Here is a 22383-nt window from a genome sequence, read left to right on the forward strand (position 1 = left end):
GTACGCGTTGAGGTGGCAAATATGAGCGATAAATGCATGTATGGATGAGTTTTGTAGCTAATTCTGCTGTGTCCTTGCCATTACAGTTACACATACAACTTAAAATTGAATCTATGTTGACTTACTGTATCAGGCCTTATTATTTGTAATGAACATAACCGTGGCTCATGTTTTTTTTCTATTGACTTATATCAAGAGTTTTATAACAAGCAACGAAAAACATTTTCCCACAGGAAAACACCCAACGATTCTGCGGAAGGCAACGTCCTGTGTTTCAGCGATCAATCCACATGAAATTTGTTTTTCGTCTTGAGAAAACAGAAGAAAGGGAAAACGAAACCTACAGAGAGTACAGCGCTGGCACCTGACATTAAAGCGTGCACCACCCACGCGCTGATCGACCGCACTTCCTCTGTTTACTTCCTTCTAAACAGCCTGACCCGACACTACGACTGCCAAGCAGACAGTCCGCGTCCGGACGCTGGAGACACACAATGGAGAGACGACAACTCCGATAATCTTCTGACTCGAAGATTACGGCAAGTACGGCATTTTTTAATAACTATATTTCATCTGACATTCTCAACAATGATCTGAATAATCTGCTGAAATCAAAACTAGCAGCTAAATATTTTGAGACTGACTTCTGAATTTGCGCAGTGTCTCATTTGTCCAGGGAAATAACACCGTCTCTAAAAAGAAAAGAAAAAAAGAAAAAGACAATCAGGTGTGCATGAATATATGTGTATGAGCTGGATTTCTATTCAGAGCCCATGACTATAAATGAGCTTTTGTAATTATTTCATAGATGATCAGCAGTTGGTGTTTTATACATGCAAAATAAGGTCCAAGGTTTCTTAGGGGCTTCCCAGCTAAATTGTGAAACTCCCTTCATTTGCTCAGAAAACAACGTTTCAAGCCCCTCCCCGTTGTGTGTCCATTCAGCTGAATCAAAGCTTCAGTACAGTGTCACTGTATATCCAGCGCTCCAGATCAACTTTAAAGTCATTCACTTGCTGATCACTGACAGGATCTCTTGTCTGAACTGAACAGAAAAATGTCCATAAACTGACATTCTGATGTTTCATTTTAGAGCAAGAAAAGCAAGTCAAGCATCAAGATGGATTACAAATATGATAATGGAGTCGAACTGCTGCTGGCTCACATGAATATAGAAGACATCATTAACGCTGCCGAGACTCTGTATCAGCTTGAACAAGTGGAGGAGGAGGAAGCAGGCTTGTCATTCGAAGAGGAAGGGCTCTCCCAGGAGGAGATGGATGAGAATGAAGAGACAGGGGACTCTGAGGACTCTGGGAGTCACCAGAAGGACTGTGTCGATGGGGTTGGTGGTGTTCGGTATGGGACAGCAACAGACCTCCTGGCCTTTGTCAACCTGCTCTCCAGCATGCAGGCAGCAGCGCTGGAACACCTGCCTGAGGAGATGGGAGTCCTGCTGAACAAGGTGAGAAGCGTCTCCACCACAAGACTGAATGTCTGTGTGCATGAAAATGAGTCTTTAATTGTGTTTACATTTGGTTATGATCAGCCTAGAAAAACATATTATGATTGGAAATGTTTTCTTATTTTATGTATTTATTTATTTTACTGATCTTGGTTTGCAGACGTACATGGTTGCAAAAAAGGGCCGCTACAAGATCAACATGGACGTGCTTCTGTTTCCATGGAAATTGACCTACAAGAATCCTGGCCCTGGCCTCGTGCCTAAAGGCTCATTTGGGAAAGTCCACTTGGCTCAAGACACCACCTCTAGGAAGAGAATGGCTTGCAAACTGGTGAGTCTGCTGAGCAATGACTGGAATCCAGCCTGTGCTGAATTCTCGAAACTCTTGTCCTCGGTGCCAAATACTTCACCTGCCAAGTACTGTTTGTTCACACTCCGACTACTCCTGTGTTTGTAGTTATACAATGAGTGGTAATATCAGTACGACATTTGTGTTGTTTGACCTTGACATGAAAGAGAACAGGAACAGTTCTTGTAAAAGAAGAACCACGTCAAACTTACAAAACAGACCAAGATTAATGCAAGAATGGAACTTTAACTTCCCACAGCTCATCTGCCTGTTTTTAACTGTGTTAACTTTAACATGCCATATATATATATATATATATATATATATATATATATGGCATGTTGTGATTTTAGTTCCTGTGAAGAGTTAGGTGCCTACCTGCATGCCCCTAAAAGTTGTCATTTTTACATTTGTTTTTTTGGACACAGCCAGATTATCAATTTCCCCTTGCTCCCAGTCTTTAGGCTAAGGTAAAATAAGATAAGCCTAGTGTCTCCTGACTTTATCAATACCACTCTCATGTCTTTATGGTAAATATGAAGAAAAAGCTAGCAACCACTTGGCTCAGCTTAGCTTAAAGGCTGAAAGAAGGAAAAACATCTAGCTTGCGTCTGTTGAAAGGGAACAAAATCCACCGACTAGCACCTCGAAAACTCACTAATTATATTCCGTTGTATCCATTTAATTCGTACAAACACCAAACTTGAAAAACTGGAGTATCCAATAGTTGCCGGGCAGCTCACTGTAACTCCAAGACCCCAGGAAGTTAATATGCATGGCCAAAAAATTGCCCAGCACATAAGTGCCCATAAACCCACAAACTGTTGTGTTTACACTTTGTTTTTTGTAAAGATGAAACAAATAAATTATAGCATGTTAGCTAGCCCCATAGGTGCTGATATGTGTATTTTTTTTTACCCTCAGACGCTAACCTGTGTCATCACAAGCTAATACCATTGTTCATTAGTTTGACGATGCATTTATTTACATCTCATCATCTCACAGATTCCCATGGAGAACTTTAAAGCAGCCGATGTGGAATTCCAAGCTCGGTACCACCATGAGAACATTGCTGAGCTCTACGGTGCTCTGCTTTATGACCAGAGCGTCCACCTGTTCATGGAAGCCGGAGAGGGTGGCTCCGTCCTGGAGAAAGTGGACAGCTGTGGGCCAATGAGGGAGTTCGAGATCATTTGGGTGACCAAGCAAGTCCTGCGGGGCCTGGAGTACCTGCACTCACACAACGTCATCCACCACGACATCAAACGTAAGAGCAAAAGGAAAAAAAATCTCTACGTGTTGACTGTTGCTGATGGATGCACTGTGTTGCATGAAGCTGGTGCAAATTGGTCAGGAAGTGATGTAATGTCAGTTTTTACCGTCTTTACATCAGAGTCAAGCCGCAGACGGATACGGCTAGTGTGGATAATTCTAGAAAGAGTCTTAAGTGTTGAGCAGGAAAGAGGTGAATCAGCCACAATCTTATCTGATCTGATAAGCCTTGGTTTGACGAACATGTTTTGAGGAGGTGTTCAAAGGTAGTCAGGTCCCACTGACAAAAAATGTGGTAGCTAATGACTTAGATTACTAGAAGACATGCTAGTTACAGTAGGTGGGGCTCAGCTGTGGTTTGATGTGAAGTAGCTGCTTGTTGGTTGGACCACGGTGGCGCTGCTGGGATCAAAGCATTCTGCAGAGCCGTCTGTCAGCCTCATGGCCTAAAGGCTGTTTGGTGCCTGGAAATTCCAGCCTTCTTCTCATGCGATCTTGGGGTTAAATGTAGGGTCCAGAGAGGCAAGTGACTTACGACAATGGCCAGCCTGGCCCTCTGACACGTTGCTGTGGTTCTCAGCGTTTCCTGCCTACGATCAAAATATGTAATTAAACCTCTGTGTGGTTTTTAAATGCAATGATGAGACTTTTCATGAAAGGCTTGCCCTCAAATTATCTGTCAAATTCCTTTGCTAAAAGCTTGAGACATGCTTGACTTCTTCTTGGGAGGCTTCAAAGGCCTTTTCCCAGTTGAAATCAATGCAGTCAGTTCAGTGTCTTTGAAAAAGTCACTAAATATTACGTCAAATGCCAGCCTGCACAGCAAAGCATCAACACTGAAAGCGCTGCACACTGCAGCATCTGTGAATTCTAACTGTTACTTTCTGTTTTCTTTAGCCAGTAACATTGTCCTGATGTCAAACAAGGCAGTGCTGGTGGATTTTGGCCTGACGGTGCAGATGACAGAGGAAATGTACATTCCCAGAGACCTGAGAGGAACAGAGGTAAGAGAGTAAGACGGACATCTGAAAGTGTTTTACAGGCTGTAACTGCAAGCCTGTAATGAATGCATAAACCCAACATGTCTTCTGTATCTTCTGTTTGTGATTGCATAGTCCCATCAATTCTTGGTTTTTTCTCTCTGATCTTGAGTATGTTCTTACTAGAAAAGGTAGCATTCTTCTTGACTCATGACTCAGGCTAGACTTCCCCAGACATTGAAAGAAATTAGTTTTACTCTTGTCAGCACTTGTCTCTGTTGTCTTCAAAATGATTACAGAAAGTTAGTGATTGGCAAGTGTTACTGCAGAGCAGTCTGCGTCCTCATTGACCTCACTGATTTTAATAATAGTCTACTTATGCTTAGGGTTCTAAGTGTGGATGTAATCAGCATTTAGGAATTTTTTGATTAATCCGGCAGATTTATCACAAGCCTTTTTTCTCCCATCATGTGTCTGCCTAGCTTTCCCATGTTTTGACCTGATTATGTGTCAGTGTAGGTCTTAGAGCATGCACCCTGGGCCTCTCATGGCTCGGCTTGTGGAAAGTCCCAGGGCAGACACCCAGCAGTAATAAGAGTGACAGAGCTAGCAAATACACTGGGCTGCACAGGCTTACATTAACATGGGAGAGCAGCGTGGAATTTCCAGCAGAGAAAGAGATGAGCTGTGGTAGGGTGTTTACTTTTCACACTGCAAAGGACAACCCACTTCTGCACTGCTCTTACCTTGACACACACAGTGTAGGTCTAAAGGTTAGCTTGTTTGTTGAAACAGAAAAGTCGTTTACTGCAAGAGGTTGCTTCCTATTTGCTGTTGAGCACTGATACATTACTTTTAATGGGAAACCAAAAAAAAGGAGGAACCACTCTCACACTTTATTCTGCCATTATTCTTTGCAGCCCCATTTTACCTATGAATTATGTCACTCTTCTTTCATTTAGATGTATATGAGTCCAGAGCTGGTTCTGTGTCGAGGACATAATACGAAGACAGACATCTACAGCCTGGGCACCACCATTATTCACATGCAGACTGGTAGCCCACCATGGGTCCGCAGATACCCACGCACTGCCTACCCATCTTACCTCTACATTGTAAGTACTGTACATTTTTTACTAACTGTGGAAGTGTCAATCTGTTGGTCGGTTGGTCCACCACTTTGGTCCAGATTGACATAAGTCTTACTGAATGACTGACTGCAAAGACAGAAATGTTGAAACTTCTATTGGACAGATTGCCATGAAAGTTCCTGCAGCAGTCATTGTCCACTGAGGACTAATCTTAAGACTTTGTTTATCCCTGACTTTTCCACCAGCACTACCCACAGGTTGAATTCTGTGGTTCTGAGAAAAATGTCTGCTTGATGAATTATCATGCCATTTTGTCACTTTGGTTTGTGAGCAAATACGTTCAAAGTTAATGACATTCCCACCACCCAGCTTTAACTGTACTCTGTTTTAAGAGCTACTTTGTATTATAGCAAATGTTAAAGCACCTATAATCAATATTTTCATATTAAGAATGCTTCACATGACTATGTATTGTGGAAGGATTAGTTATCATTTTCATCCCATAGGAGGATGTTTTCATTAAAAAGAAAACTCTAAAAATCTAATGTACACTACCTGAACAAGTTAGCAGCCAGCTAGTGAACATTGTGGAGAATTTTGCTGCTAAAGAGTCAGATATTTCCCTCAGGAGCCTAAAAAACCTAAACCTGCTGGACCTAAAAAATAGACTTAAATAGAGTAAAGTGATATTGGACCTGTATCCATCAGATGGAAACAAATATGATCTGATATGTATCTGCTGGATATGTAAATAGGCTAACTATTCACTAACAAGTATGCTAACATGAGTGTTGTGAGTCTTGTTTACACTGCCCTGAAGTATTGAAAACTTTAAAAAGTTTATTGCTTGTTTAACATGTGAACAAGTTAAACTGAAGGACTGAATTTAATGATAAGACACAAAGAATAGAAAACCTATTCATTTCTTATCTAATAACTGGAAGTATATAAGGATGCACTATTAAAGTACTATAGTTTGAAGTAAGAAGCAGTATATCTTTGAAGACTTTTTCAAGAGAAGAAGTGCATGACCTGAAGAATTTCTGTTTGCAGCAAAGCACTTGACTTTTTTTCTGACACCACCATCTGGCCAGTTATTACACTTACTTCACCACAACGGCTAAATCCAAATCCATCTCACAGTTCAGTCTTCTTTGCATTCAGTATTACACCCACACTCGCCACTTTCATGCTGTGAGATAGATAGCATCTTGTGTCTTGAAAGAGTGACACACATTTCCATGACCTTGTTCAGATCCTCCACAGCCACGATTATTATGACGTAAAAAAAACATCTACCGTGACTGACTGCAGCGTGTGCCCTGTGGCCCAGTTAGTCAGTCTCTACTTCTGTCTTTTTTAATTTTCCATGACATGGGTTCTTTGCTTTCAAGAAGTCCTGTTTCTGTTTTTGAAATGATTATCAGCTGTTTTGATTGAGACAATTACTCACTTCCTCGTGAAACTGCTGTCGTGGAGAAGTAATGTTACTTGGTTAAGTCACTTCAGCCGGCTGTCTTCGCAAGTCTTCCTTGTTCCTTTTTTACCACAGCCAAACTTGTTTTACAAGCTCCTGCTCACAATGATACTCAAGTGAAGTCACGTCAGAGTTTATTATCGTCCAATATCGCAAAGTTTGTCTCAGAGGGCTGGTCACAAGATAAAACAATAACGAGAATAGCAACAAAAGCAATAGCAACAAAGAAAACTGGGTCACAGCTGCTGGGGAAGTGCTACGTGGCCTGTTCTTTCTGTTTTTTTGGAAGCCTTGACTCTCTGTAACTTTTCATTTTCTCTCATGCTACATTTTTCCAATGTTGCCTTATCTCTCTCCCTAAAGATCCACAAGCAGGCCCCACCTCTGGAAGATATCGCGGAGGACTGCAGCCTGGCCATGCGCTCCTTCCTGGAACGAGCCCTTGAGAGGAACCCTGCTCTGCGGAGCTCGGCGTCTGAGCTGCTGAAGGACGAGGCCATCAACCCTCCCAGGGAGGATCAGCCACGCTGCTGGAGCCTTGACTCGGCCCTGGAGGAGGTCACGCACACCATGTTACGGCAGCAGAGCCAGCATCATGACACCACACAGGGTAAGGACTTGGGTGTTGACTTCGATTTGGTTCCAGTAATAAATAAGATTCCTTCCCTCTTTAAAAATGTACTCTTGTGTCTTTTCTGCAGAATCTTCTCTGTACTCTGAGGACTCTGGCCACATGAGGCGGAAAGGCTCCTTGTACATTGACCTGGGGGCCTTATCGGGATACTGTAAACTGGTGACAGGCCCCCCTACTTCAGAATATGGCTAGCACTGGACCACAGCTCACCAATTATATGGCTGAGCTTAAGTTGAAGTCAACTCATAATTTACTTTTTAGGCTTCAAAGTATGGCTCACTCTTCGTTGTTGGAGGACTAATAACTAGTAGTTTGATCAAGTGGACAGCTGCAATGGCTCATTGATGAACTGCAACTGTTTACAAGACTCAAGTTAACACTGCGGGACAGTGGATGGAATGAGCATGAACTGTTAGCAATTGGTATCATTTCCCAGAGCTTTCTATGGGGTTCTTGTACATGAAATATTTCCGTGTGGTAGTTAACCCAGTGATCAAAGGTATTCTTTTGTTCTCTCATGAAATTATGTCAAATAGTCCTTAAAATAAGTTATTTTATCAATAAAATGATGTAAGCTATCCGTTAAACTGTGTGCACCATGCAAACATGGATGATGTGTAGTTCTCTATGGACTTCCTCTTGTTAATTCCTGTGGAATAGTAACAGCATCATAATGCAATGCAAATGACGCTTCTGTGGAATGCATGTGATATCTGATTTCTGTTTTGTACATCCTGAGAGATGAGGCTTGCTGTGCCTTTGACTTAAAAATTATTCTTTTACTTCTGTTTTCTTTAGTATTGAGCATAGAAACTGCCCAGAGGTTGAAAATGTGTCATTATGCAATAACTGCAATAAAATGAAAGTCCCATACTGTTTGTGATTTTTCATAATTACTTAAAGTAGTCATGAATTTAATCAGAGTATTCATTTTGGATTTCCCACACAATCTTGATCACTGATTAGCTGTAATGGAAAGGACAGAAGGTGAAGTTTTGTTCATTAGTCAGGGTGTATGGTTCAAAAGAACAGGTGGGGGAACGCTTGAATTCCCCTCTCTCTCTGAGCTTTATTATTTAAGAAAATAAAGACATCAGACCCAGCCGACTAGGAAGTGCAGCCTCTGTACTTACTGAACCCATGTATGGGGCCGTGGGCATCTCATCAGACTATTTTAGAACAAGAGTCTACAGCCATGCTGTCTGCTCTGTGAGGTAATGTCATTTTGTAAAAATGTAATGTTCACCATCATCCAACACATGCAGAGACATTGCAGTCAAAACCACAAATGTAAACCTCACGAATGCCCTTACTAAATTTCATGGTAATGTCTGTGAAGATTGTCATTCATCCAGATCATGGTACTTCTAAGTGCTTCCAAAGGCAGCTGGACTTATCCAAAAGGCTTCTTCAGTTCTAACTGACAGGTTGGGAGTCTCAGGCATTTGTCCTCTTGCAGGATTAAAGCTCCACCCAGCATCATGCGAGTCAGATGAGTTAAGTGGCTGGCACAATAGGTGTTGATGGGTGCCTTTGGAAGCACACAAACATCATGAACCATCGAACAAACCAACCAAACCAGTGAAAAGTTTTACTTTCCCAGTCTTTTGCCAGTGGTGGTAAGTACGTAATAAGTAAGTAAGTAATAAGTACATTGCCTCAAATACCGTACTAAAGTACAGTTGTGAAACTTGTACTAACCGTAACCCTTGTACTTGCCCAACACGTTATAATAGTCAGTATAAATCAGTATAAATAATCCTATAATAGATAACACTAGGAAAGCATAATACAAGATAAGTTTTTTAACTTGTTTAAGTACATTTTTACAATCTAGTATTTTGATATTGTTGTATATGGTACTATTGGTTGTTTGTTTAGTTGCTACAGGACTTTGATGGTGCTAAACAATGAGTACAAATTACTCCACATGAAGCAGAACTGTACAACTGATAACGTCCCTGCTTCACATTGTACAGTGTTAGCAGGAAAGAGCAATGAAATGGTAAAAAAAAAAACCCAAGGTAACACTTCACTGGAAGCTACCTCATGTGGGCTTTCCTGGATTCCCCCGATAGGAGGTAGATCACATATATGAGGCATGAATCAAGTTTTAGCAAAGCCCTCCGCTACATTACTTTTGATTGTTCATATTTAGTCATTGGCAGTACCTACATTTTGCATGGGGGAAACTCAGGTGGTTGAAATGTGTGTTTTTCTTCAATCTGTAGCGCAGGCCCACTCTTCCTCTTTCTAAAGAGGAAGAGTGGGCCTGCGCAGAGTGAGAGCATGTGAGGCATGTGAGGCAGTGTCGAGTTCAACTTTGGAGGGGCTTGCCTGAAGAGTCTGATCTGCCAGTGGCAGCATTTACATTGACTTTCAATTGTTTCCCAACGACCAAGAACAAATACTACCATCTGCTGGTAATAGTAGATACAACTATCTTGTGAGTACCTCTGGCTGTTCAGACTTTAATGCAAGTCCTGCTGTAGATACCTACAGCATAGGTTTTGATTTATAATTCTGATGCCCACCACCACAACACTATATGGAGGCATCGTATGTGATCTTCAATTATATTTCCCACAGGAAGTGTGTTTACATTTCCATTATATTGTTGTGTCCCAACATTGTGGTAAATCTCTCGTTTCTAGTTAGCTCCAAACATTCTGTTGCAGGGTTCTTAAGATGATTTAAAAGTAATCTGTAGTATCTGTGCAATTTAATGGAAGAAACTGACAAAAAGCTGAGCGACACCACCGCTCGAAAACATTTGGACAGCAATTCCACAAAACACTATCTACACTGGTTAGTGTAGTTAAACAACAACATAGTACAACACATAGTCATTAAAATTTGTAACAGGTAGAAGAGGGCGAAAAACGCCTGATAGATGCACACAAAAGAAGGACGGCACATTTGTAATAGCAGGGAATCAAACCCAGGTCAACTGCCTAGAAGGCAGCTATGCTTACCACCATTGATACAAAATAATAATAATAATAATAATAATAATAATAATAATAATAATAATAATAATAATAATAATAATAATAAATATAATAATAATTTGGGTGCGGACTACATCATTGTAGGAATTTGGGGGAGAGGAAGAAGATTGTGAAGGAAAGAAGTAGGGGCAAGAAGAGGAAGAGGAGGTAGAAGACATCTGTAACTAATCGTAACCTAAATGTTGAATAGAGAGCCTATGAATGCTGGATAGATAGATAGATAGATAGATAGATAGATAGATAGATAGATAGATAGATAGATAGATAGATAGATAGATAGATAGATAGATAGATAGATAGATAGATAGATAGATAGATAGACATACACGAACACGAACACGAACACGAACACACACACACGCAAAGGGAAAGCAAAGCAATACGTCTGGCAAGAAAGGATTAATTTTCCAATATTATTACAGAAAATAAATAAATAAAATAACCTGAATTGCTGCTGATGTGAACACAGATCAGCTCAATAATCCCTGTAAAAAAATGTTACCATGGGAAAATTCGAACTCATCCACCGCATGTTTTACCCTGTACCTGCAGTATTTTTAAAGCAGGAGTTTGACAGTCAGGCTTTACAACACACCACAGCACTGAAACTGCTCCAAAATAACCAGTGACCTCAGACTAAATTCTGATGAAAATTGCTTAAGCCCTTGTTCACTATTTGCCTTCAAGAATGCTGCGATCAACTGCTGCTGATTTATTGGAGGTTCCCAGCAGCAGCTGAAAGAAAAGCTCTGGAGCACACTACTTATAGATATCAGAGAAGCCAGCTCGCTAAATTATTATTATTATATATATAGAAAGCTGCAACTTATCTGTTTCCTTTGGTTGTATCAGCGCTGGTATGAATGTGCCAGATGTATTACATAAATTTGATCATCAAAAACTTTCTGCAAAGCATATATTCTATCACTGGGCAATATCCCCTGTACATAACCTCTACGTAAAGCACAAGGGATCCTTTAGGATGCAGGATCCTGACATCACTGTATCATGTGCTGTGTGTATAAGAAAGAAAGTGCTGAGAAAATAGTTCATAGTTCAGATGATAGAGGCAGACATCTCTGAGCGTGGAGCATGGGATATTGAGGCCATTGCTGTGTTACATGGTGAGCTTTGTTTGTTTTCTTGGCAGGAAGTAAAACTTTTCAGTTTTCGATGGGTGTTGGGCCAGTGTTGTCCCTTGTCACCAATTGCGATTGTGATTTTCATGGAAGGGATCTCAGGGCACAACCAAGGGGGTGGAGTGTCCCAGTCTGGGGACCTCAGAATATAATACAATACATATTTATTTTTTTTACTTAATTTTTATTTCGTTTTCAACATTTATCAATATAAAGAACCCTTCTGCAACTTTATAATGTTCATATGGGTCGAAAATTCACAAAATAGAATACAGAAGAGAAACAAGGCATGATGAAGACAAAAGAGGGCCAAATATAAAAAAATAAAATAAAATGAGAAAAAAAAAAGGATTCAGATGTGAGGAGGAGTAGAGAACAATCATTGAGATAGTATGGTGGGGGCAGGACTCCATCTTTTGATAAAAATATGTCTTTGGACTGTCAGAGAGTATGTTATACTTTGCATCTGATAGATTTCCAAGACCTTCCCAATCCACATATTATATGTTTGGGGCTCAGGTTTTAACCATTTTACTGTAATGCATTTCGTCACTGCTGTTAGCAATATGAGTAGCAGGAATTTTTTGGCCCTTCCCTCTAGACCTGCTGGGGTCAAACCCAGCCCAACCCAGCCACCTTTGAATCTATTATGATGTCCTGGTGAAATACTTCTTTAAGTGCCTCTACGACCTCTTTCCAAAATGAATGGCTGAGAATTTGACTGGGGAAGTGTGAAGGAAAGCAGAGAAGCCAAGGTGAGGAAGAGGGATATACACCATGAAGTGGAGAAAAGAGAAAAAAACATCAGACAAAATTAACAATTAACTGTATACTCAAGACAACTCAAATCAACATGAGAGCATCACTTTGCTTTGCCACTGAGACTGATATTTGTCCTAGTTGTACCTGAAATGTCTGCCTTAGGAAATCTATAAACTGATCACAGATTCCACAGCTGTGTGGAAAAATCCCAATCCAACTGAGAACATCAATAACACATAAATGACACAAACGCTACATGAGCCAGAAAAGCTTTCAGTTTTTTTTCCCCCAGTGCATTCGAAAGCTGTTGATTGAACTCTTTAGTTAATAATGGTGTCGTATTAAACAGACATACTATATTGCATGCTTCAGTCACATGATGGAAATGTATTTTAACCTCTCTTCAGTGTTAGGTGCTTAAATCTTTTCAATTCTTTCAGATGACTATCAGATTGTGGTCCTGCATGTGTTTTTTTGGTTCAGGCAGGATCTCTCTATATTCATTCAATGTATCAATCTACAATTAAGCTTGAAATAAAGACTGAGAAAGACAGACAAGAGTGTATACAAAAGAAACAGGATTAGCATCAGAGACAAACTAAACAGAAACCAAAAACTAAGCTAAAGTGGTGCTTTCAGCTTAAATGACTAAATAAGCATGCTCACAGAGGCACAGTGACAATGCTGTGATGAGTGAAGCTGAGAAGCTGAGAAAGGAGCCAGGTTTTGAACTTTGACAGCTGAATAAATAAGCGGCACACTCTGGCACAATGGCACTAATGTCCACAGCCGGCGAACAACTGGTGATGCCTGGGGAGACCATGGTAGAGCTGTGAGCGTTCATCGGCCTGCTAATTCCGGCTGGGGTGTACCGGTCATGCAACAAATCTATGAAAGGCCTATGGGCAAAGGGCACAGGCAGACCCATCTTCCCAGCCACAATGTCCAGGAAAGTTTTTGAAAAAATAGCCGCAGCTATCCGGTTTGATTACAAACTGTCACGACCCAGACGGCAGAGGGAGGGCAAGCTGGTGGCTATTTGGCTGGTCTGGGAGAGGTGGGCACCACGGCTCCAGCAGATGTTCAACCCGGGAGTGGAGGTGTGCATGGATGAGCAGCTGGTTCCATTCAAGGGTCACTGCCGCTTCCGGCAGTACATCACCAACAAGCTGGCCTGCTACGGGATAAAGGTGTGGGTCTGCTGTGATGCCCGGACCTCCTATGCATGGAGGATGTCTGCATACACGGGGAAGGAGGACGGAGCCCGCCAAGAGGTCAACCAGGGGAAAAGGGTCATGCTGGAGCAGGTGGAGGGGCTGGAGGGGCACACCATGATGTGATAATTTTTTCACATCCTACGGACTGGGGGAAGAGCTACTCAAGAGGAAGATCGCCATGATGGGCACAGTGAGGCGCAACAAGCCCGAGCTGCCCCTGAAGCAGCTGGAGATCAGGCAGCGGCCCATCCTCTCCTCCCTAATCCTAACCCTTTGCCTTCACAACAACACACACGGCAGTGTCCTACGTGCTGAAGAGGGGGAAAAACATCCTCCTGCTGAGCACGAAACATCATGAGGCGGACACCAGTGACGAAGTCCACCAAAAACCCAAAATAATTATGGACCACAACCAGAAAAAAGGCGGTGTCGATATTCTTGATAAGGGAGGCTTCTATTATTATTTATAATTATTCTCACATTATTTATATTATTATTACTGCACTGGAGCTTCCGGGGGAAGGCTGGAGTGTTACGCGGGCATTAGAGGCTGCAGAGCCGGGGCAGAAAAAACAGAAATGTTTATTATTATTATTTTATTATTCCTATTTGGTAGCCCATTTCTTGCATCCTTTGAAAGAAAGAATGATATATTAGAATATGAAGTAGAATACGTATTCCTTTTTTTTGTTTGTCGGCACCTACAGCTGCCGGCGCAAGACAAGGAGCTGGCCGCTGAAGATGTTTTATAACATCTTGGACGTCTCAGCCTACAACTCCTTCGTCTTGTGGATGCATGTTGATCCGCTGTAGAGCGAAGGAGCCACCCACAAGCTCTTTTTGGAGGAGCTGGGGAGGGCTATGGTGAGCCCTCTGCTGGAAGAGCGGCGACGCTTGCCACGAAACCCGAGCGCTGTTGCACTGGTGGCTGCAGCGCATAGAGAGGAGGCAGAGGAGAACGACGGGCCGCCAGCAATGGCCGGGCTGGGGTGACAGTGCACTTATTGCACAAAAAGGATCAGAAAATACATGTGCCAACTTGTAGAGCCCACACCTCCATGTTTTGCAGCAGCCGCTGCCAGTGAGACTCTAACCTGTTGAAACTGGGACTGAAACTGACTTTATGATTTCTGCTGATCACTGTTTAACAATCACTGATCATTTTGTTGCTATTTTGTTTGTTTTTATCACTGATTTTCTCATTTAGTTCCATGTTTGTTAATTTGAATGAAAAGTTAATTTGAGATTCAAAATGTTAATAAAATTATAGGATTGCAATATTAATGTTAATTAATATTAATATCAATATATTAACCTAAAAGGTCCTAGGAGGGAAATGGTGTATTTTTTGTAACTGCACAAAAAATAATAATTTATCAAAATCAGTGTTGTTGCTAATCATTGACATATCCCAGACTGATATGGCATTCATCAAATAGAAATTTTTTGGTGTAATACTACACTGTAGTACTATGTGAATCAACTGGCATTTCGAGGGTTAAAATTATGAACAAGAATTCATATTTGCTATATATGATGAGGACTGGAGTTAATAACCAAAATTAAAAAAAATAAATAAATGAATAAAAATGGATGGCTGGATGGATGGATGGATGGATGGATGGATGGATGGATGGATGGATGGATGGATGGATGGATGGATGGATGTGTTTTAAAAGACTGGGCCTACTTTTTGTAACAATGTACGTTTTGGGTTGCTTATGAAAAGCCTGTACTGTAAACATTGCCTAAATGCTAAGCCCTCTACAATGGCCAGGAACCATAAACAGGTCAACTGCTAGGATGGCAGCAGCCTCAGCAGTCCTGTGGGGGTCACAGAGTTTTTAAAGTACCACAGCCAAACCAGTGCCTAAGTGTTGGATATTTGTTGTTCAATAAGGCAGGTAATCAGTGTGTGACTACAGCACAAGAATTCAGTATCTATGAAATTCTTTGTGATTGAAAACTAAAGGTTGAACTTCAGTGAAGAACGCATAATAGATGTCTGCACCCCCACCAAAAAAGAAAGTCATAAAGGTTGTCATGGCCGAGTGGTTAAGGCGATGGACTAGAAATCCATTGGGGTATCCCCGCGCAGGTTCAAATCCTGCTGACAACGACAGACAGTTTTGAACAGTAAGTGAGCAGTGCTGTGATGGTGAACAATCTCTGGACAAAGGTTCATATAAAGAACATTTATTTCAGTTCAAATGTTGTCATGATAAAAATAATGTGATGAGTCAAAGGTGTAGCTGCTGGAGGGACTTCTTGCCAGGCCTGATGATTGCTCCCATCACTTCCCTATGGCAAGTGAATATGTCTGTGAAGGAACCACACCTTTATTATCATAGTGATTACATGTTGATGGCATTTACAGACATTGGGGAATCAACTCCTGGTTGGCTGGCTTGATGACCCACATGAATTGAGTGGGGAGAAAACTCACCCAATGCACCTCTGTCGGCTCAGGTGTACAAAATATAGATGTGGTATAAAGAGAAGGTGGTGACTGTCATGATGGTGGAGTTTGTTGTAGTGGAGGAGGTTGTCGTAGGAATGCAGGAGGTTGTTGTGATGGAGCAGGTTGCTGTGGTGGTGGACGAGGTTGTTGTGGTGGAGGTGGTTGTCGTGACATTTGCAGAGGATTTTTTCCCAATGAAATCATATTCTCAGATGGTTGAATTTGATGGACAGGCATCAATGCGCTGCAAGACAGCCTTGAATTTCTTGCTCCCCGGCATCTTTCCAGCTGTAAACCGGTACCCGCCCTGAGCATGCCGGTACCAAATATCTACCCACTAAGCATCGGATCTACCTGTCCTTGCCATTTCTACAAATATCATGGTAAATTTCAGAAAAAACTCAGATTTCAAGCTTTCTAATGGTTGCCTCCCTATCAGAAGAAAACTTCTGTGTAGCTATGTTATATAAGAGGGAGAAGAGCAGGAGGAGAAATTGATCGATCCCTCCAAAATGGCGCCGTGGACGGCTGCCTCGGTGTGTTGGTGCGCGTTATTTTGTTTTGTGTGTTAAATCTGTTTTTTGTGATGGTACACCTGAGATGAGCTCATGAACATCAGGGTTACAACACCAGTGGATTTATTTCCTAATTTTCTGCTCCCAACAGTGGAAATTTTGGACATTCTGGTCAAAGGTGCGCTCACCTTTGCTCACGTAGTGAAACGCTGAAGGAGAAGAAAACGAGCCGGTGCGCTCGTGCGTCTCCGCCAACGTGGACTACGCACAGCGTTACCGGGAATATTTCTCTCTAACGTGCGTTCACTACCCAACAAACTGGAGGAATTGCAACTGCTGTCGGGTAAAAACAGGGACTTTTCCTCCTTCCGCTTCATCGAAACGTGTGTTTCGATGTGGATTAACACCAGACTGCAGCTGGCTGTCTTCCAACTCTTCTGCGCGGACAGAGACATGGAACTTTCTGGCAAAACTAAAGGTGGAGGAATCTGTTTCTACATCAACAGTGGTTGGTGCAACGACGTGACAGTGATCCAGCAGCACTGTTCTCCTTACCTGGAATCTTTCATCATTAACTGTAAGCCTTTTCATTCACCCTGTGAGTTTGCTTCATTCACTCTGGTCAGCGTTTACATCCCGCCGCAGGCCAACGTGCAGGACACACAGCGCGCGCTCGCCAACCAGATACTGCGTGTGGAGCAGACCAACCCAGACTCTTTAGTTATTGTCCTTGGCGACTTTAACAAAGGTAACCTCACTCACAAACCCCCCAAACACAGACAGTTTATTAAAGGCCCGACCAGAGAGGAGAATATTCTGGATCACTGTTACACCACTGTCAGGGATGCTTATCACGCCATCCCCCGCGCTGCATTCGGCCACTCTGACCACGTCATGATCCACCTGATTCCTGCGTACAGGCAGAAACTAAAGCTCTGCAAACCCGTAGTGAGGACATCAAGCAAGTGGACCAGCGAGGCTGTGGAGGATCTCCAGGTGTGTTTCGACTCTACTGACTGGGATGTGTTCAGGACTGCTACCAACAGTCTGGGTGAGTACATAGAGGCTGTGACGTCCTACATCAGCTTCTGTGAAGACTGCTGTGCTCCATCACGCACTAGGGTGAGTTATAACAATGACAAACCCTGGTTCACAGCCAAACTCAGACAGCTAAGGTTGGCAAAGGAAGAGGCCTTCAGGAGTGGGGACAAAGACAGATTCAAAGAGTCGAAGTACAAGTTTAGCAAGGCGGAGAAAGAGGCTAAACGACTGCACTCTGAGAAGTTCCAACACCACTTCTCAGCTAACAACTCTACGTCTGTCTGGAAAGGGCTCAGGCAGATCACTAACTACAAGCCTAAAGCCCCCCACTCCATCAACGATCGACGCTTGGCCAACGACCTGAACGAGTTCGACCACCGCTTTGAAAGACAAAGGGACAGTCCAGCAACCATCCCCCATGACACCTCCCAACAGCTCCAGCTCCAGTCACCTCCACCAATTCCCACCTTAAAGGACCCGTCCTCCCCCTCCCCACCCACCTCAGTGACGACTCATTCCATTCATGAGAGGGACGTCAACAAACTCTTCAGGAGACTTACTGCTATATTTTTTCTTTTTTAATAGTTTCTTTTTAATAGATGTCTCATGTACCAACCTCACCAAAGCAAATTCCTCGTATGTGTAAAAGCATACTTGGCAATAAAACTTTTCCGATTCTGATTCTGAAATGGAGAAATGTACATTTCTAAACCCCAGCTGCCTGAAGTAGAGGTTGGAATGTGTAGAAAACAGTTTTACAGTCGGTGGTATTGTTACTGTTAGTTACCAGAGAGTGAACAGCAGTTATAGTTTTCTTTTCTAGCTGATATAACCTCCCCTTCCTCTCCTCCACTCCTCCTCCTCTTCTCCCTCCCTCCTCTCCTTGCAGAATTCCTGACATAAACTGCTGAGTGTGCAGTGGAATCTCAGTGTTTTCCACAGCGATGGTGGTATAGTGGTGAGCATAGCTGCCTTCCAAGCAGTTGACCCGGGTTCGATTCCCGGCCATCGCAGAAGGCTTTCCTTTTCTTTTCATGCAACGATGGTAAATTCTCAACATTTGTGTAAGATGACAACTTGATTCACATTCCAATTTTGCAGCAATTTATACCTCAGTTTATGTGCTTTCAACAACTCCCATGACTGCCCTCTGGCTAACGTGAAGATGGCTGTCATGGGATCAACAGTTATTTGGAAGGTCATCCATCCATCATTTATTGAATAAACTGCAAAATATTTTCGATTTCTATCTGGCTCAGTTGTGAGGATCTCCGGCTTCTCTTTGCTTGATGTCATCGTGAATGAAATACCTTCTGATTTTCACAGTTGTGTTCCATATGACAAGCAGTGTGGACATTCTATATTATGACCCTGTATAGACTAAATGAGCAGTTGATTAACTGAAGTCATACAGTCACACAACAAAGCTGAAGAGATCGACTGCCTGTACTAACACAATGCTGTTTATAGTAATAATAATAATAATAATACATTTTATTTAGAAGCGCCTTTCAAAACACTCAAGGACACGTTACAGAGTGGGTAAAAACACAAGCAAAATACACAGAATAAATAAAAGCACAATAATTAAAAACACATCAAGTTAAAAACAAGCTAAAAGGAGAAGTGAAATTAAAGAGAGAAAGCAGTCTGGAACAGATGAGTTTTGAGTCTGGATTTGAAGATGGGGAAAGAATCGGTGTTTCTGAAGTCAGGTGGCAGTGAATTCCAAAGTTGGAGAGCAGAGCCACTGAAAGCTCTGCTCCACATGGTGCTGAGACGGGTGGAGGGCGGAGGGCGGAGGGCACAAGTATAGTACAAGTATAATAAGTCAATTGCTTGTGTCGGATTAGATTAAATCAATGATTAAATCAATGTAATGAGTGGAGGGTGGTGGGGCTACTGGAAGGACTCCTTGCAAGGACTTTTGTTGGTCTTTCCACAAAACGAAGAGATTTCCCTCAATGACAATAAGAGATGTATGCACCCCCCCACTCATTCCACCCAAAGAGGACCTGTTGGAGTAGTTGTTATGGCCGAGTGGTTAAGGCGATGGACTAGAAATCCATTGGGGTCTCCCCGCGCAGGTTCGAATCCTGCCGACAACGATGAAAAAAACTTTGCTAAATCATAAAGTATGTTTTACCTTTGCTGTTCTGTGGTCAAAAGTTATATTCCAGCCTGAAAAAACGCTGCTAATGTCTCCTCCTATGACTCTGCATTAGTTTGATATCAATCACAAAGGTCCTGCTTGTGTACATAAAAAGGAGGGGGTCCACTGACATCCATGCCCATGCAAGCTGTACTAATAACCTTTGTTTTCATGTGCAATTGTCATTTTTAAATTAGTGTGTATGTATTGTATATTGTAAATTACCATAAGGTAACATTTGTGCAATATTTTTATTCTTTATTGCACAATAAAAAACACGAAAACAGCGCACGTCAATGGCACTATCTGCTGATTTCACCACTTCACGCAAACCACAAAAGCCCGGTATCATATGAAAGCAGAGTCTGATGATCATAAATTACCATAAGGTAACATTTGTGCAATATTTTTTATTCTTTTTATTTTCTTATTATTTGTCCTCTTGTCCTTTGACTTCTTGCACTCTGTCTTGTTGCTGCTATAACATGTAAATTTCCCCCATTGTGGCATAAATAAAGTCTATCTTATCTTACGTTGTCATCTTACACAAGGAATTGTCATTGTGCTGCAAATGTTGCATGAGAAGAAAAGATATATATTCTGCGATGGCCGGGAATCGAACCCGGGTCAACTGCTTGGAAGGCAGCTATGCTCACCACTATACCACCATCGCTGTGGAAGGTAAAGAAACTCCACTGCAGACTCAGCAGTTTATGTCGGGAATTCTACAAGGAGAGGAGGGAGGGAGGAGAGCAGGCGAGAGGAAGGGGGAGGTACGGTGACGTAGACTGCTGAGTTGGCATTCAATGTTTGTATCTGTACAGCAATGGTGGTAGAATGGTAAGCATAGCTCCATGGACCTGCATGTCACTCCACATCTACCTGTCACCGCAGGCTATGTTTTTGAAATTATTTTGTGCAGCACAAGCTTTCCAGGTGATTTCTTTACTGGTTGTTGTATTGATATATGAGTGTTTTCTTCATCTCTTGCTCCCCAGCATCTTTCCACTTGTTAACCCATTATTTGCCCTGAGCATGCTGGTACAGAAAATCTACCCACTATGCATCTGATTTACTTGTCCTTGTCATTTCTACCAATATCAGGGTAAATGTCAGAAAACCCAGAGAGTTCGCACTTTCTAAAGGTTGCCAACATATCACTGGAATGCTTCTTGTGCAGCTATATTACATAAGAGAACAGAAAGAAGAGCAGGAGGAGAAATGTATGCTTCTGCTAAGCCCCAGCTGACTCAATTCATGAAGTAGAGGTTGGACTGTGTAGAAAACAGTTTGTACAGTCAGTGGCATTGTTACTGTTAGTTACCAGAGAGTGGACAAGTTTTTTCTAGCTCATGTACCTCCCCCTTCCTCGCCTCCACTCCTCCTCCTCTTCTCCCTCCTTCCTCTCCTTGTAGAATTCCTGACATAAACTTCTGAGTGTGCAGTGGAATTTCCTCACTTTCTAGAGCAATGATGGTATAGTGGTGAGCATAGCTGCCTTCCAAGTAGTTGACCCAGGTTAAATTCCCGGCCATCACAGAAGGCATACCTTTTCTTCTCATAACTTTTGTAGTAGAGCTGCAGCTATCAAATAAGACATACTTTTGCTTTAATAAAGAGCAATTGTGACTATACATAAATGAAATAAGACAGGTCTTGTTGTGATGGAGCAGGTTATTGCTCCATGGTGGTAGAGGAGGTTGTCATGGTGATGGAGGAGGACTACGTTACTGACACCACTGACACCCACCCTAAAGTGGTTGTTGTGGCTGAGTGGTTAAGGTGATGGACTAGAAATCCACTGGGGCCTCCCCACACAGGTTCAAATCCTGCTGATGACAGTTGACAGTCTGTACAGTGATTGCCAGATGCAATTCGAACAGTTTCCCTGTCTTCAAGTAGAGGTGTTGGTGGGCCTGGGTAATAAAATGTTCTTTATATGAACCTTTGATCACTACAAGAGTTACGATTCTATCTTCATTAACTTTCCTTAATCTTGAATAGCTGCCTTCCAAGCATTTGACCAGCAGCTGTTTTAGTGTTGAATATTTGTTGTTCAATAAAGCAGGCAATCAGTGTGTGACAGCAGCACTTTTGAAAGAATTCAGTATCTATGAAATAGGTTGTGATTTAAAAATAAAGGTTGAAGAACAGATAATAGATGTACGCATGTTAGCTTATGCAGCTAGTGATAACTGCGGACTGGCCAGATGTAAGGATTGTACCCTCACACTTATGTTCATGTGTTAGGCTGAAACACAGAGAGAGGCATGTGATTACAGATAATTCCCTTTTGAAAATGTTTTGTGAATAGATGATATTGACCAGACTCAAGGTAACAGTGGCACCAAGAATTCAGGAAGAGGCAGACAGCTCATTAAACGGAATTAATGGTGGCATGATAGCAATTGAACTGAAACATTATAGGATTTCTAGTCTACCTTAATGACTCGGCCATGACAACCTCTACTAACGCAACCGATAAGAAATAGAACTAGAAAGCACAGTTTTGGTGGTTGTGTTAGCTGTTTTGAAAAATGGGCACTGTAGGAGGGGTTCAAGTCAGGGGATGCATCAGGAAGGGACGTTTTTTTTTTTACCAGAGCAAGGGAGAGACTGCATGATTTTCTGTTTGCTTTGAAATGGAAAATAAATCAACTTAACAAAGCAGATCTTGCCTGGACAACTGACCTCTTTTATTGCCTGAGTAGAACCCAGCTAGACTGGTGCATACGTGGTCTTTTGTTGTAAGTTTTTTTTTAATTATATTGGACAAATAGGCACTACAGGCATACTGTCCCTAACAGGTTGCTTATG

The 22383-nt window shown here is 42.0% G+C and overlaps 1 protein-coding gene, 5 non-coding genes and 1 pseudogene across 7 annotated transcripts; 6 read left to right on the forward strand and 1 right to left on the reverse strand.

The window, feature by feature from the left end:
- Positions 1-233: 233 nt before the first annotated feature.
- map3k8 (mitogen-activated protein kinase kinase kinase 8) lies at positions 234-8139 on the forward strand. 2 transcript variants are annotated; one of them, XM_070986498.1, is made up of 8 exons: positions 234-543; positions 1094-1465; positions 1626-1796; positions 2820-3081; positions 3984-4090; positions 5029-5181; positions 6998-7244; positions 7336-8139. In XM_070986498.1, the coding sequence occupies exons 2-8, from the start codon at positions 1121-1123 to the stop codon at positions 7458-7460; spliced, it is 1410 nt and encodes a 469-aa protein (XP_070842599.1). In that variant the 5' UTR covers positions 234-543; positions 1094-1120; the 3' UTR covers positions 7461-8139. The 2 variants fall into 2 exon arrangements, with proteins under 2 accessions (XP_070842599.1, XP_070842600.1); XM_070986499.1 differs by lacking the exon at positions 234-543 and having other exon boundaries at positions 1060-1465.
- Positions 8140-11339: 3200 nt separating this feature from the next.
- On the forward strand, positions 11340-14390 carry LOC139347169 (piggyBac transposable element-derived protein 4-like; annotated as a pseudogene).
- Positions 14391-15434: 1044 nt separating this feature from the next.
- trnas-aga (transfer RNA serine (anticodon AGA)) lies at positions 15435-15516 on the forward strand. The gene has a single exon. It is a non-coding gene; the product is annotated as a tRNA-Ser (tRNA).
- Positions 15517-18355: 2839 nt separating this feature from the next.
- trnag-ucc (transfer RNA glycine (anticodon UCC)) lies at positions 18356-18427 on the forward strand. The gene has a single exon. It is a non-coding gene; the product is annotated as a tRNA-Gly (tRNA).
- A 1013-nt stretch (positions 18428-19440) lies between these two features.
- Positions 19441-19522, forward strand: trnas-aga (transfer RNA serine (anticodon AGA)). Its single transcript has one exon. It is a non-coding gene; the product is annotated as a tRNA-Ser (tRNA).
- Positions 19523-20167: 645 nt separating this feature from the next.
- trnag-ucc (transfer RNA glycine (anticodon UCC)) lies at positions 20168-20239 on the reverse strand. The gene has a single exon. It is a non-coding gene; the product is annotated as a tRNA-Gly (tRNA).
- Positions 20240-21325: 1086 nt separating this feature from the next.
- On the forward strand, positions 21326-21407 carry trnas-aga (transfer RNA serine (anticodon AGA)). The gene has a single exon. It is a non-coding gene; the product is annotated as a tRNA-Ser (tRNA).
- The last annotated feature ends 976 nt before the right edge of the window (positions 21408-22383 follow it).

This window comes from Chaetodon trifascialis, chromosome 18, assembly GCF_039877785.1.
Source record: "Chaetodon trifascialis isolate fChaTrf1 chromosome 18, fChaTrf1.hap1, whole genome shotgun sequence".
NCBI lineage: Eukaryota > Metazoa > Chordata > Actinopteri > Chaetodontiformes > Chaetodontidae > Chaetodon > Chaetodon trifascialis.

What these genes read in the sequence shown, in the direction of transcription:
- map3k8 (XM_070986498.1), top strand. Translation starts at nt 1,121, where the DNA reads ATGGATTACAAATATGATAATGGAGTCGAACTGCTGCTGGCTCACATG. An exon ending in TGGGAGTCCTGCTGAACAAG is followed by an intron (nt 1,466 to 1,625) that starts GTGAGAAGCGTC and finishes CTTGGTTTGCAG; the next exon opens with ACGTACATGGTTGCAAAAAA. An exon ending in AGAGAATGGCTTGCAAACTG is followed by an intron (nt 1,797 to 2,819) that starts GTGAGTCTGCTG and finishes ATCATCTCACAG; the next exon opens with ATTCCCATGGAGAACTTTAA.